General features: G+C 40.9%; 1 protein-coding gene across 1 annotated transcript in view; it reads right to left on the bottom strand.

The window, feature by feature from the left end:
- usp43b (ubiquitin specific peptidase 43b) overlaps positions 1-7,340 on the bottom strand; it is a 90,105-nt gene extending 82,765 nt beyond the window's left edge. Inside the window, exon 1 of the mRNA XM_084926705.1 lies at positions 6,353-7,340. Within this exon, the coding sequence (XP_084782831.1) occupies positions 6,353-6,982 (630 nt within the window). The 5' untranslated portion in view covers positions 6,983-7,340. The remainder of the gene's footprint in view (positions 1-6,352) is intronic.
- Positions 7,341-15,239: the final 7,899 nt, after the last annotated feature.

Raw genomic sequence — 15,239 nt, 5'->3', positions numbered from 1 at the left:
ACTGCTTGTTTACTGGTTTTAACAGCCCCAGTGTGTTCGCTGGTATAGCTGAGCCTCCTGAATGGGCAGATGTACCCTGGGCTTCTCCACAGAACGCTGATCAGAGGAATCCCAGAATTGCAAATTTGCACTAACGCACTTCACGCTTCCCTCGTCTCAGCCCAGCCCACGCTTTGACTTAAGAATGTGCAAAATCTGCCTTTTGTGTAATACTTAAAAAAAAAAAACATGCTTTCTAGTAAAAGTTTAGCCAATCTGCATTTATCATCTACCCACCTTGTTGTCTAATTTAACTAAAATTTCAAGATTTTCATATCAAACAAGAGGTGCGAATAACATTTTGCTTAAAAGCAGGTTGAAGACTGCATCAACTTAAGTACAGTTTAATGTCACTTCACAAGTGAATTGCACACAACTCAATTAGGCAAAGAATTTGCTTCGTGAACTGCAGCTGGCAGCCCGGAGAAGCAGAGGCTGTGATGAGAGATTATTGCAGAGGGAACAAAAGACTGACACTAATATGTGATATGCCTCTTAAAGCTATTACACCCCAACGTGATGTAGGGTGTCTGCCTAAGCTGGAGGATTGGGAGTCGAGAGCTACCATTTCAGTTCTTTAATAAATGGGTAGATATGCTGAATTTAAAAAAACAAAACAAAAAACAGCTAAACCAGCCCTGAAGTGTCCTTGTGCAAAAGGAAGTAAATGAATTTTGCTTCAGCTCGCAATATAAAAGGTGCAGTTGTGCTGGGCAGCTGTCCAGCCTGACTGTGTGCAGCTGTTTGATAGGAGGATAGAGGGATAGATGTGGAGCTGGGACTGCCTCTTCAAAGTAATTACTGAAATATGGACAGGAGCAAAAAGTGAACATAAAAATTCATAAACATAAAAAATGCTGGCATAAACTTGGCTGAGCAATAAGGTTCTCTAATCTTGTCTTCTGATCTTGTCATGAAAGTGAAGTTTCCCTTGCCTCGTGCATCTCGAGGAAGCAAAAAGTGAAGAGTTTTGTCACTGCAATAGCTTCAAGATACGGCAGTCAGAAGAGACACCACAGTTAATGAATGCTGCTATTTTTAGCTGAAACAACTGGAAATCCACGCCTCTGTTGACCAACATTTCCATTATGTTAACCCTTTGAGGACACTGACACTTTCAACAGTTTATGATTCACCCGGCCTCCTTCTGTGAAAATGCTCAGATAACATTAGCTCTATAGTACACAGTCTTTGTTCTTGGTAGCGTATATCAATATAATCTAAAAATATATAGTATCAATCCATTCACTGTTATTCCATTTGCTATCCCACATCCGAGTCTGGAAGACTTCTGGAGAAGCCAAGACCCATCTTAGGCCACCTCCTCAGCCTCTTCTGGAGGATTCTCAAGGTCAGCTGAGACACAAAATCTCTCCTCATTTAGGAGGCGTCCCCGTCAGCTGACACAACAGTGTCAACTCGCTTCAAAGCCTATGCTGTCAGAACATTATTGAGAATTTTTAGCTTTTAAAATTAATCTCCTACATCACGAGCCAAGTGTTTTGTGAGGTCATAAAACAATAAAACTGAAGCATCTGAACAGACTCTTTTTCAGAATCAGAATACTTTAATAATCCCTGAGGAAAATATATATGAAATTATGTATGTTTTTCCAAATATTGCAGGCCTCACTCACTATGTGTTCATACACCACACTTAAATTATTACTTGTTATTTTCTCTGGCTCTCTTCCACACTATGTCGCTTGTCTTGTGTTCCTCATCTCACCCCCCACCAATCACGACAGATGGCTGCCGCCCCCTGAGCCTGGTTCTTTCCGACGTTCCTTCCTGGAAAAAAGGGAGTTTTTCCTTCCCACTGTCACCAAGTGCTTGCTCACAGGGGGATTTCTCTGTGTTGTTGTAGGGGCTCTACCCTACAATACAAGGAGCCTTGAGTTGATGCTATGTAAGTAAAGCGGAATTGAATTGAATTGAATTGAATTGAATTGAATTGAAGATAAGACTTGGAAGCTACTGTGTATGTGATATCACCATGTTCATGTTGCCACTGGAGCATCACACTAATTCCCTTCCAGGACTGTCATTAAGTACCTTATAATTTTTGGACTTAGTGGTCTTATTCTACAAAAAGAAACCCCAAAACCAATTGCCAGTTGGGGTTTAGGGAAGGATTGTGACTTTTTTTTTTTTAATTAGACCTTTCACACTGTTAATTGTGTATCAAAAACAGGAAGTTCTGAAGGCAAACTTCTTCCAAGTGTGGTCTTTTTTTTTTTTTTTTAAATCAAAACTACAAAGCTACAGCCTAAAAAAAATGTGATTTGTTGGTCCTGAAGCAGCATTTATGATGCTGCTGCACGAACTATCAACATAATGTGAGACTGTGCAGAAGCTACATATTTTATTATGGTAGACTATGGTGACTTCTAATCAGAGCTATTTGCAGAGTCAGACCATGAACACTGGGTTATGGGTAAAGTGACACTGGCAATGATGGCTTATTTTTACCAGTATAGATGGTGTACCTTTACTCACTGGCCTGCACCAGTTACCAGTCACTTTGTGGAGCGTTGGACTGCCAGTACCTCATAAGACTTTGTTGTCATACCATCTCTTACCGTATATTACTAATCTCCATTTGCACTATTTGCTTATTTGCACTACTCTGCCTGGTTTACACTCATGGTCATTTATCCTTACTTGAATATTGTATATTGTATATTGCATAGCTTTCTTGTTATATGTAAAATTGTATTGTATTTATTTAAATTTTTATTTTTAATTATTTTATTTGCATTTTTTAATCTAGGGTTTGAGAGTAACGAAATTTCTATTCTCTGTATGTCCTGTACATGTGGCAGAATTGACAAATAAAGTTGACTTGACTTGACTTGACTTGACTATGAAAAGTCTTAGGCATGTAGCAGTGTTTGAATTAAACCCTCTGCAGTCTCAAATATGTGTCTTGTAAGATCTAAACAGACTTTACATTCGGTCCAACAGCCCAGTCTAGGATCGCAGTACCTTACATTACAGATATTTCTGAATGAGACCAATCAGGGGAAAGTCAGTCTACTACAGCAGTCGTTTACAGCCGGGGAACAAGCCTGAGGCATTCAGGCTCGTTTTGAAGAAATGCTTTGACATTAACTGTGAACCGTGACCTGCGCTAACCTAAAGCTTTTGTGCAGCTAGTCATTACAGCAAAGTAATAACAGTAATTACCATCAGCCCTCTGAAGGTGGCAATTGTGTCAGTGATATAATTAAGGCTGTGGAAAAGGCCATGTTTTTGTTTTTTTTTGTTTTGGTGTCTCTGATATAATGATAACAAGCCACTGTATTTAGACAATGTTAAATATTTATGCAGTTCATCCATCATCAGTTAACTATTTACTTTTTTTTTAAGTTCAGCTTTATATTTCATCCATTTCCACTTAGCTATTTAAACATTCAACCAATGATTTCAGGCGCTTGTTTAAATTATTATTGTTCCTTTTTAACCATTGGTGATATAACTCTAGGTGCTTACTTCCCTTATAGTTTTTTTTGCCCTCCAAATATTTATGAAGCATTAATTTTCAATAATATGCAACAAAAATATATAAAATCAAAGGTGTATTTATTCATATAATTAATCATTAACCAATTAAAAATATGCTTGGTATATATATATATATATATATATATATATATATATATAGTAAGATTCCATTAAATTGAACATTTTGTACTTATGTAACAAAATTACATGGAAAACTTAAATGTAATCAAATTAATTATTAAAATATTTTTTTTGTGTATTTTTGATTCAGTTAAAATAACAACAACCTCACAACACTATGACCATTATCAGTATCACTGCAGTCTAATGTAGATCTCTTTGTGAGTCATGTTCTGCACCCTGCAGCATAGATAATTGTGCAAACCTTAACATGGAGCTGGTAATTACTCACACATACCTGTGACAAAGACCCACTTTCACCACAGCATATGCTTCCCAAACCGGCCTATCAATACACGCCGCGAGGAGGATTCCCGTCCAGCCGTCGCGCCTGCTCACCCTAACTCCCAAACTCCCTTCTTTCTCAGGCCTCTCATGTTATGGAAACCAGTAAACTGGCTGTTGAGTAATTGTTTGAGTTTCAGGCTCCGTTCCTATCTAGGCCCCTCTGTGCAAACACACCACCCCGTTGGGGGGGGCGACGATGAACAGATCAAAACAACACATCTGCTCACAGGTTGAAGAAACTCGGCACCTCAGCCGCAATGTGAGAGACACGTCAGTGAGAGCCGAAGCCCTGGACACACTGCCAGTGCTGGTGTTATCACAAAGCAACCCAGAGGTACTTAATCTTTTTTTTTTTGTTTTTTTTTGCAAATGCTTATAAAAGCTGCCTCCCTCCTTCTACCTGTGCTGTCCTATAAGCCAGGTGGTACTGGAATGTAGCACAGAGCTTGTTTTTCCTCCACTGCAGGACTGGAACAGACCTCTGCTGAGTCATTAACTGTAAAGATCTGCTGATCAAACCAGGATGATTCGACATTTACAGCACCAGCAGCATCATTACTTAAAATATAAAGTGCGGCACTGTAAATTCTACCTAGGGTCATTTTCAAAATGAGAACCCTTTCCAAGCCTGGCCTCTTATCATTTCTTATAAAAGTTCCTTTGATATGAAGATGGGTACTGTGGTTAGTTCTCTTCTGACAAAGGACGCAACTTTCGGAGACCAGTAAAGAAAGATAATCAACTTTAAAAAAAACACTAGATTAATAGAGCTACTAAAGCAAAGCTTAGTCCTTTGTGGAGAATTGTTTATTATTGGTTTGTGCTGTCTGGAGTTCCTGCAACTGGGAGCTAATTTAGCCTCTTAGAAACAGGCCTCAGAGCTATCTGATCATTTTATAATGCCTCCCTTCAGGCAGCTGTGGTATTACTCAACAGGCAATTTCAGAAAACCCAGACAGCACGAACTCTGGACCTCCTATGGTCACAAACCACAGCCAAGAAATCCAGTGTGTGTGTGTGTGTGTGTGTGTATGTAGCAGGAAACATCTCATCACATATAAAGAAGAGGGTTTAGCCTTTTTGTTTCTTTCAATCTTGGCAAGATGTTTCCGTGCTCTCCTCTTATTGTTTTAGTAATAAAATGTGATATCAGAGTCTCCCGAGATCAGAAGGAAATGAAAGTGTGGGATCGAAAAATTATTGGCAGCATCAATTATGTTTGACGGGGGACTTTTTCGGAGAGCACAACAGATGGGACAGCAAAAGAGTCAAGACAAAAAAAAAATAGCCTCCGTGATGATCAACACTCCATTTATAGGCTGCGAAACCCTGATATATGGCTATCTGGCTTTCAGGTAAACCTTCCGCTTCTCTGTAACCACAATGAAGTGTGACAAAAAATCATGCACGTGTCTGTGCTGCAGGGGTCAAGATCTTCCAGCAGTCATCTTCACAGAGTAATTAGCATTTCCAAGAATAGATCCACTGTGAGTCTCTTTGTTCACCGCTCCAATATTATCTACTTCTTGCATTGAGCTAAGGCTCAGAGAAATCCAGAGCAAAGAAGAGCTTCAGGCAGATAAAGTACAGTTGCATTTCCCCTCCTATCTTCAGCGTGGGTAGAGTAGGAAAAGCCTGAGGGTCTCCTGATAGTGCTCACTGTCCCTGATCCTCAAGGAAGAAAGTCTCTTAAGTGTAAAGTAAATCATCTCTTTCTGGTGCTAACTTTGCATCACAACTTTTTCACCTACTATAAATAAATACTGTAATATAGAGGTGACCAAGTCAGGTAAATCTAAGCGATTTTCCCCTTAACCTCTTCTAACCCAGTGCTCATAAAATAATGCGAGCAAAGTGAACCTTTTTAAAGTTTTAGTTAGTAGTATCCATCAAGTCTTCATGTGCAAACCCAGCAACAGCATGAGAGCCAGGCACCTGCTCACCTTGTGCCCTCAGACTGCTGCAACTCTGAGCACCAGTGTCATTATCACCTGTCAGGGAAACCCTGGAGTGTCAGGGCAAAGCACTGCACCCTTGTTGTTGACCATGGCAGAGGAGTTGGTGCTATGCTATTATATAAAATGATAATCATCTGAACAGGACACTGAGAATAATCATAGTGGTGTTAAAGGCATACTGTCTGAATAACATGTGATTATGTGCGTCTAAACAGAACACCTGTACTTACCAAGGAGCTAATAATGCAGTAACTAACTGGTTGCTACAGTGCCCTTTTTAATACTGTTTCCAGTACCTTTCATTTTGTGCCTATGTGTGCCTTTCACGTTAGAGAACTCACAACCACCTGCAGACTAAATTCGGGGTACGGGGGGGTGTACCTTGAAATCCACAGACAGCTGAGGGGTGTACTCCAGAGTCCAGAGGGCTCTGACAAGTGACGCCAAGTGCTCCGTGACTTCTCCCCTGACATGCCTCGTCCCGTCGCTTTTCACCACCCCGTTCATTCTGGTTTGGCTCATGTCCATCTTGTATCGCTCCAGTCCCAGATACTCCGCGAGCAGGTCGGTGTTGCTCAAACACTGGACCACGGCGTTCATGAAACAGGTGTTGCCGTGGTTTTTCAGCCCCAGCACACCTGGGATTTTGTCTCCGTATTGGTAAAGTAGTTTCTCTCTGCCGGTGCACAGAGAAGACGACGTGCTCGAAGTGTTTTTCACTACCCGATCCCGAACTACTTGTACATCCTCTCTGATTATTCCTGAGCTGGCGCTGAGGGTGCAAGGTGCGCCATTCCGAAACCCTCCATCATCATCCTCCGCGTCCTGCGCGTCAGCGTCTCCAAAGTGGGTGAAAGTGCCCAAAGTTTTGATAATTCTGTTCATAAAACTCCCCACAGACTTTAACGATTTCTTGCGGAAAAGCTTCCCAGATTTCGGCTTCTTCTCTTTGCGCTTCTCCTCCTTCGATGTCAGCATTTCCTCCTTGTTGGCTCTGCTCTGTTTCTCCATGACAGTACCTCTACTCCCGTGCCGAGCTATTCTGAGACTGATAATTGTAGGAATTCCGATGCCGGTCTGTCACTCCTCTGCCAGCGTCCCTTGTCCGGATAGCAGAGGGGAAAGCGCACGGGGGTGCCACCATCGCGGAGGAGCCAAGAGACACAACAGCACACTGTTATTCCACCGCGCTCTGACTTAAAACCTCCCTCGTCCATCCCAACACTTACTGAAGACGTTCATTATCATCCCGACACCGCTGTCACAAACAGCATCTCGTCATGGCCGGGACAATGCGAGCCGCTGCGCCGTCCAGTTACAGCACTGCGCGCTCCTCTCCCACTGCACCCAACTTCTCCTTCATAAGAAGGCTTATGATTGTGTAGCTGCCCCCTCCCACTTTCCCCACACACGAATGACCCAAGAGGGCCCTGTATATAGCTTGATTTGTGGTCATACAGGCCGGTCATTTAAAATTCTGAATACAAATAAAATATTATGAACGTGATGCACTTCTAAAGTCAAAACAAATTCGGTAGAAAATCACCCCAATGACGTTATAAGATTAATACAGTTGCATTGGAGTTGCTGGAGTTGGACCTGCTACCTTATGAAGTATATATATATATATATATATATATATAAGCATTTAGATTCAAATATAAATATACGTTTCACTTATAAAAGCAGCTCAAGGCAGGGGAGAGCAGTGTGTCACGATTTCTGAGATGAATCATCATCAATTTTGCAAATTATGAACACATCTTAATGACCACTAAATCACTGTTTTACTTTCCACAATAATTAGCTAATACAACAAAACACACCTCTCAGCTTTTTCATGGATCCTGAAACAGTTTTTTGGAAAAACAGACCTGGAATGTAAATGTGTCTGTCTCTAAGGCACTTCCAGTCAGTTTCTGTTCTTTAAATGTGCTACAGGCTATAAATAACATATAACATGATGTGACAGTCAACACAAAAAGGTTCAGACATTTTTCATAGTCCACAGTGGTTTTAGGTACATTTTTTCATTTCCAAAGAAAAAAACTATTTAACACAATTCAGTTGGATACTGAACACTGAGGGTAGAAACAAAGTATCGATCCTGTCACACTAGTATTGATCCAATATCAATACCAACATTTATATCGATACTATCAATTCTTGAATGAACTCACCCACTTCTACTCTTAAGACAGAGTGAGAGGAGCTGTGAAGAGTACATACTGTTAATGTTACAGTTTTTCAATGAAACGGAAAAACACCAGAGCATTTGGAGTAACGACAAATGCTCTGGTAAGACAGACATGTTTGGTACAAAATTAAGACATCTTTTCAGTGGAGCAACCTCATACCAGCTGTGAAGCATGAGGGTGGAAATTTTATGGTCTGAGGTTATCTTGAGCGCTTGGAAGCTTGCAGTCAAGTGAGTTATGCATCCTGTCTCAGGATGCTTAAAGATAATGAGGGACCATCTGCCTGAAAGTTTAAGTTGAACCATGAGTGGGTCTTTGCAACAAGGAATGGCTCAAAAGGGAGGGTCATGGAATAGCCTATTTGAATCCTGTTGAAATTAGGGGGGATTTGAAAAAGTCAGCATGTATATCAAAAATAAAGATGTGGATGAGTTGGTCACATTTTTTTTAGGAAGACATTGTCAGAGAATGTTGAACTGTTATGAAAGAAAGGATTTCTAGTTTAGCATTGCTAGTTTCTCTTGCCATGACCCCCCACCCCCCACCCCGCACAGAACCATTTAGACGTCAGCACAAAATCGAATGCAGCGTGAGGCTGTTTTATGAAGAAATCAATAATGCTATTCTAAAGTCATCACAAGTGTAAGATCTTCCATTTCACATTTCCACATTCCACAGATCCTTCGGCTGAAGATACATTTGCATCAGTGCATCTTTTATATGGAATCTCCTTTATTATTCCACGTTTTACTGCCAGCATACCTCAACTTCTGTTACACAATGAATCGTTTTTTGCGAAGATGATATTACTTACGTGGGTAACGCTGTCAAAGCTCCCTGCAGTCAGCTCTCTCCCCTGAGGCCAATGCCAGTAAATTAAACTCTTGTTTATTGGCCTTTCACAGAGATATGGCTGCTAATGAAACTGCTAGTCTAATGTCCTGAATTCTAGCAGTTCTGAATAAAAAAGAAGGGGTGCATATCTTGAATGTGTGCGTGTGTGTGCGCGCGAGTGACCCCAGTAGCCTCCAGCAGAAATTCATTAGCTAAGCCTTGGAAACTTTTATCACAGGTTACAGTGTTCTGGATTATTACTATCATTACTGGGCCGTGAAGCATGGGAGAGCTTATCTCGTTTGCTCACCACATAGATATGTTTAATCACACTGTGCTGTCATTTATAATAACACTAAAAACTGCAGATTTATTGCAGCAGTGAGCAAAAGCGTTATGACCAAAGCTCTTCCTGCCTTCTAATGCAACCTGATGAGTGAGACTGAGCCAAGTTTTCTCCGAGAGCCTCCTACTCTTCTTCCCTTCAGAGTGGCGTTGATGATGATATGAAATACCTGCTGTTGTTGTCGGTAGGAAACAACAATCCCACCAGGAGGCTCAATTTGAGGGGAGAGAGAGAAAAATCATGAAGTGCTCTAAGCTGAGAGCCTGAAAGAGCTGTCAGTGCATACAGCAGAAGGGCTTGCAGTCTGAATACTACACGCTGAGTCTGAAGGCCCGTACCCAACCAAGCAAAGCCGGAGGCCTACTTTCCAAGCAGCATCTGACTCAAAGAGGAAGTCTCTCTCTGTCTGTCATGCATCACTTCCCAAACACACCACCTTTTCACGTGAAGCCACAGAGGCAATGCAAAATATAGTCAAGCAAATCTAACTTCCATGAAATTAAATCATGTTTAAATTAAAGTCATGCTTCTGCACAGACTGTTTTTTTTTTATGTTTTCTTAGTCACAGCAAATCTGAGACAGACAGATCTGCTCAGGATTTTTTTTTAAGTCCAATGAAGCTACAAGGAAGTCTGCCAAAAGTCTTGGACCAAAATATTTGCTTCATTCACTATCCAACTTTTTAACTTCAGAAATAATGAGCCTTGGGCACCTTTGAGTGGCTACCATCTATCATTATAATGCTGAGCTGTCTGTGGCAAAGCCGTAATCACCTCTGTTTGGCAGTTGCCTCCTTCCTGTTTCAGCCTCCTCTTTCAGTTATTTGATGTTATGTTTAGAGAGATTCTCAAACCCCCGTCTCCCCTGGACCAGTCGCCAGTCTGTCGCAGAGCTAACATAGACAGACAAACATTCACACCTACGAGAAATTCTGAATCAACAGATATGAGGAGAACACACAAACCTTGCCTCATGGTGGATTCAAACCCAGGACTTTCTTGCTGCTGGTGTCTGTTCAGGGTGAGTGGCTCTAGCAGATCCCAGGAAGGACATCCAAGATTTTTGCCTAGAAGTGCAGTCCTAGGAGGGGCAATGATACCAGGCAGGACCCTTAAGCATCCAGGCCTCTCACAGAGGACCTGAAAAGACTACACACAGGTGAAGAGGGATGACTTTTCTTTATATCTAGATGATTCTGAGTCATCTCAGGCACAAGCAGCCTAGCCTTATTGCAGGCGACTGCTGAGGACTTCCCAAGATGTATTTCTTCTTCACTCATCTTTTCTCACTCACTATGTATTCACATAGCAGGAAACCACCCAATTTCCTTTCTTGGTCAACCTTCAGGAACAATAAAGTTTTATTGAATTGAATTGATTTATATACCACTTTGCATTTGCATCAGTTATTATTAATCTCTGGCTCTCTTCTACTCTTTTGTTTTGTCTTCATCCCCATCAACCCCAACCAAATGTACCGGATGGCCCCGCCCCTCTCTGAGCCTGGTTCTGCTGGAGGATTCTTCCTGTTAAAATGGAGTTTTTCCTTCCCACTGTCACCAAGTGCTTGCTCATAGGGGGTCATCCAATCATTGGGGTTTTCTTTGGATTATTGTAGGGTCTCTACCTTAAAATATAAACTTCCTTGAGGTGACTATTGTTGCGATTTGGTGCTTTATGAATAGCATTGCATTGAAATTGAATTGAATTAAAAATGCTATAAAGCAGATTGATATGTTATGCCTGCATGCACGGCCCATGCTTTATTGTCTTTGATGTGAGGAGGCTCTCACATAAAGCCGCAAGCCTTTAAAACATTAATGTAGTACCAACTCAAAGTTCTGATTATAAGGATAAAATACACAGCAGAGTGTTTTTCTTTCAGAGTGCCGCAGCATATATAATCAGTTCTGCAGCGTCTTGGCCCAGTAGTTAACTAATGTTATTCCTCTAAATGAAGCGCCGGTTTTTCTCCGTGACACTTTTACTACAAAGAAGAAAATGTCATCCCTAAAGATGAAGTAGACAGCAGAGCCCATCTGGTTTCCTGAGTCACATATGCTGTATGCTGCGGGAACAAATGCTGCCTTAACTGATAGAACAATGCGCTATCACTGTCACGCTGCCCTGTTAGGGCTGCCTTGACACGAAAAAATACAACCAGAGGCAAGAGCACACCAGTTTATAGTTTCTGAACATTTCTGAACTTCATCAAACATAATGGAGCACGGTGAAAGTTTTGTTTCATTTGACTTATGGTGTGGAAGCCCCACTGTGGTTCTTTCAGTAATAATGGAAGGTACAGTGGGGCAGTGCAGATCACCATTATTTGTGACCACCTGACAGACACGGAGAAGAAACAGCACACCCTGAGGAAAAAAGTGTTTTTACAGGATGTTTTGCAAAAGTTATTAAAAAGTTTAATAAGTAATGGCAAATATTAGGAACTAAAATCATTTCAATAATTTCTTTACATGAATGTGTTTCAGCAAAAAGAAAGCAGAAGGGGTTGAGTGGGCGAGTTCTGGCTTCAACCGGGTCCCAGATTATGCAGGCCCCATCTGAGCTGGCAATAACACATTCCTTGTCAATGCCTTTAATCTTAATGCATTTGGCAGAGGCCTTTTGCTTTCTCATGGACTCCAGGAGCCTGTGAGTCCTGGGCTGGATCTCCCACACACGCACCTGGATGGAGAATAGACAGCCATCAGCTTAACAGCACACATGAGGCAACTAACACAGCACTCCCTCCAGAGACTGGTGCCCAGGCTACTGAGCTATTTCTATTCATGCCCTATTTCATCCACCACCAGTCCTATTTTCACTGTATCAGGACTGTTATCAGTAACAGCAAGAATTCAGTAAAGAACCAAACTGGCTCACATTTAACACTGTAGCAGGCATGCCTTTTATTTCTTTCGCTCAGCACCGTGCTTAGATCATGAATATTAAAGATGCATTTTTATTAAAGTCCCCTGGTGTGTTTTTATCTTTCCTCCCGATCCTCATTATTCTTTTGCTAGTTCAGGTGGTGGCATCAGCTGTCAATCCCAAGCTGTTTGCTGTGAGACCAGACACCATCCTCTGTCCTCTCCCAAAAGTAAACAGTTTTCTCGCCATTCCTGTCGAGAATAAGAAAAATATTTATATATATATTTTATATTTATGTATATGAATGGAAGGAGAACGTTTGTTTTGTTTTGAAGCTGTTATAATTGTTGACATCTAGAAGAAAGAGGGGCATATATGACGGGAAGTATCTGCAAACTGAATAGAAAAGCGAGAGATGAATAGCAAAAAACACTTAGATTTGGTTAAATGAAATCTGCTGGTTAATGATGCTTCTATCTGTCAGGAACTGTAGAACAGCAGGCACCCGTACTGGATGCTTTGCTGCAGTAAAGGGTTTATAATTGCCTGTAGTGCCCCAGAAGCAAACCCAAAAGAAAAACAACCATCATTTTTATAATTTCTATCATCTCTTTTAATAATTCAGAAATTTAATTTCTTCAGAAATAATAGACAAAACAAAACAAAAAGACAACCTTCTAGTCCATCTATCCAGAGGACTCACACAGGGCTTGTGCTGTAGCGCCCTCTACTGATGTTTTTTTGAGTTTGTCTTGCAACAATTTCCATTTCAAAGCAGAGAGCAAAACAGAGACATAATAACAAATGAATATTTAACAGATGATGCTGTTACTGATGATGATGCTACCGGTGACAACAGGCCAGCGCTCACAGCAGTAGTACTGCCACAGTGCATGAGCATCTGTTACAAAGGGCTGCCCATATCGTTTGCACGGTGAGCTCTGAAGTCTGTGAGGGCGAAAGAGATCATTTGTGCTGCGTCAGCATATCTACGCACAGCCACCTGGTACTCTGACGGTGCACCTGCAGCCTCAAAAATGCAATCTGCTACATTCTACGTAAGCCGTGTTGTACCACTGATATCACCAGAAAGGTGATGCCATGTTTGACCTCACGAGAGCAGCAGGGGATCCGCTCCACAACAAGAGGCACTCAGAACAGGAAGAAGAAGAGAGGAGAAGAAGGAAAAGCAAGAGTGCAAACTCGCTCTCTGGGCAGCATTTACTTCTAAGAGAACGTAATTGCATTTAGCTTATCCTTGATATATAGAATCCCCATACACCAGTATCATGTCCTAAATGTTGCCAATGCAAATAAAGGAAGCAGAATTTTGAGCAAAGTTTTGAAGATAAAAGACATTTTTATAAAAGCTTGACCTTATTTGACCTTTGCCCTGACTATTTCTTTTTCATTCGCCTTTTTTACTCACTGCATGTATACACCATTCTGCATTTAATCAGTAGTTATTAGCTAATCTGTTGCTCTCTTCCACAGTGAGTTTTCTGTTCTGTCTCCTTCCTTTCACCAGCAACCGGTCATAGCTGGCTGCCCGTCTCTGAACATGGTCGCTGGGAAGTTTCTGTGCCGTTCACTATGTCTATGTGTTGCCAATGCAAACAATGGGAGAAAAAAACATAGCTTCTTAGCTCTATATATCATTATTATCACTTTGACCTTGAAGGAGGGATCAGAGGTCAAATGTGGCATATTTTAAATCTTTATACTGTAGTTTCTATATGTACAATACACACCAAACTTTCTGTGTTATAAGGCTTGTTGTCAGTTTTCGACCAATATATCACTGAATTAGCCTTGAAGACCTGGAAGGCTTTGAACCCTTGAGGCAGATCTCTCATGTGTTTTCTTCATAGTAGACTTCATCGATTTTTCCTTGGTTTCTGTTTTAAAATATCTGATGAAATATGTCTCACTCTCCTCCATGTTGCCTGCAGTGACATCTAACGGTCTGTTGCCTCAAGAGGAGTTTTTTTTGAAGGAGGTACAGATCAGAATGTATTCTGGTGTTGTGGGATTTTCCCCTTTCTAACAGATCATTTTCTGTCGTTGCATCATTCCTCAGCAAACTGGAGACCTCTGTCATATATTTGTGTTTTTGTACACCTTCCCAAGGTGTACCAATATATCCGCCCTTCATGAAGAGTATAACATTCAGTTATGTCCGAACAGATATTAATTTAAATGTCTGGACAAGCTGCTGTAGTAATTAAGCTTCACTTGTGCAACTGCAGAAGTCTGATAATTTATTGTGTCAGTTTTAGCTAAATAGAACAAATAACCTTAACACAGCATCACAGTTGCATCACAGTCTGCAGTTTTCAGTTTGCTTATGTATTCAGTATTACAGTCATGGGATTTGGTTTTACCTTTTCGATGCTGTAAATTACCTTGATGAGACTAATTTCCTGATAAATAAATAAACATGCTGCTGTTGACTGGCAGTAAATTTCAATGTGTCTTAGTAAGACACGAAAGCATGAATCATTGGCTAACCTTGCTAACTTTATGTCAAGCCCTCGATAATCTAGTGCTAGTGAATAAAAGTAATATTATACACCTGCACAAATATGATCAGTATGAACCACCAGCCTGGGCCTCTGTGGAGACACATTACAAACACTGATGAAAAGTGTCTGATGTGTGAATTCTTCTTGTCCAGGACTCATTCATATACTGAATGAGTCCTGGACTGACACTCAACAACAAAACTTTGAGAATCCACTGATACAATGTTACAGGGAACCTGTGAACTAAATACTTGGAAGCCACGTGGAATTTTCTATCATTCATTGAAACACTTCTTATAGTCATGAATGACAATTTCTAGTTCAGCAACAATAGTGTCAAAAAGACCATCAGACAGTCAGAGTTTCATATGTAAAAAATATATGGACCTGTTCATGTCAATGTTTGAGCTTTTGAGGAAAGATACAACAAGGTTTATCCATCACTAGCCACACATGGTTAGCAGTTAGGTAATGTAGTTAACCCAAAGGCTAAT

This window comes from Perissodus microlepis, chromosome 4, assembly GCF_051167445.1.
Source record: "Perissodus microlepis isolate ML-2025 ecotype Zambia chromosome 4, ASM5116744v1, whole genome shotgun sequence".
NCBI lineage: Eukaryota > Metazoa > Chordata > Actinopteri > Cichliformes > Cichlidae > Perissodus > Perissodus microlepis.
Note: the sequence above shows the minus strand (reverse complement) of the source record. Positions and strands in the feature narration are given on the sequence as shown.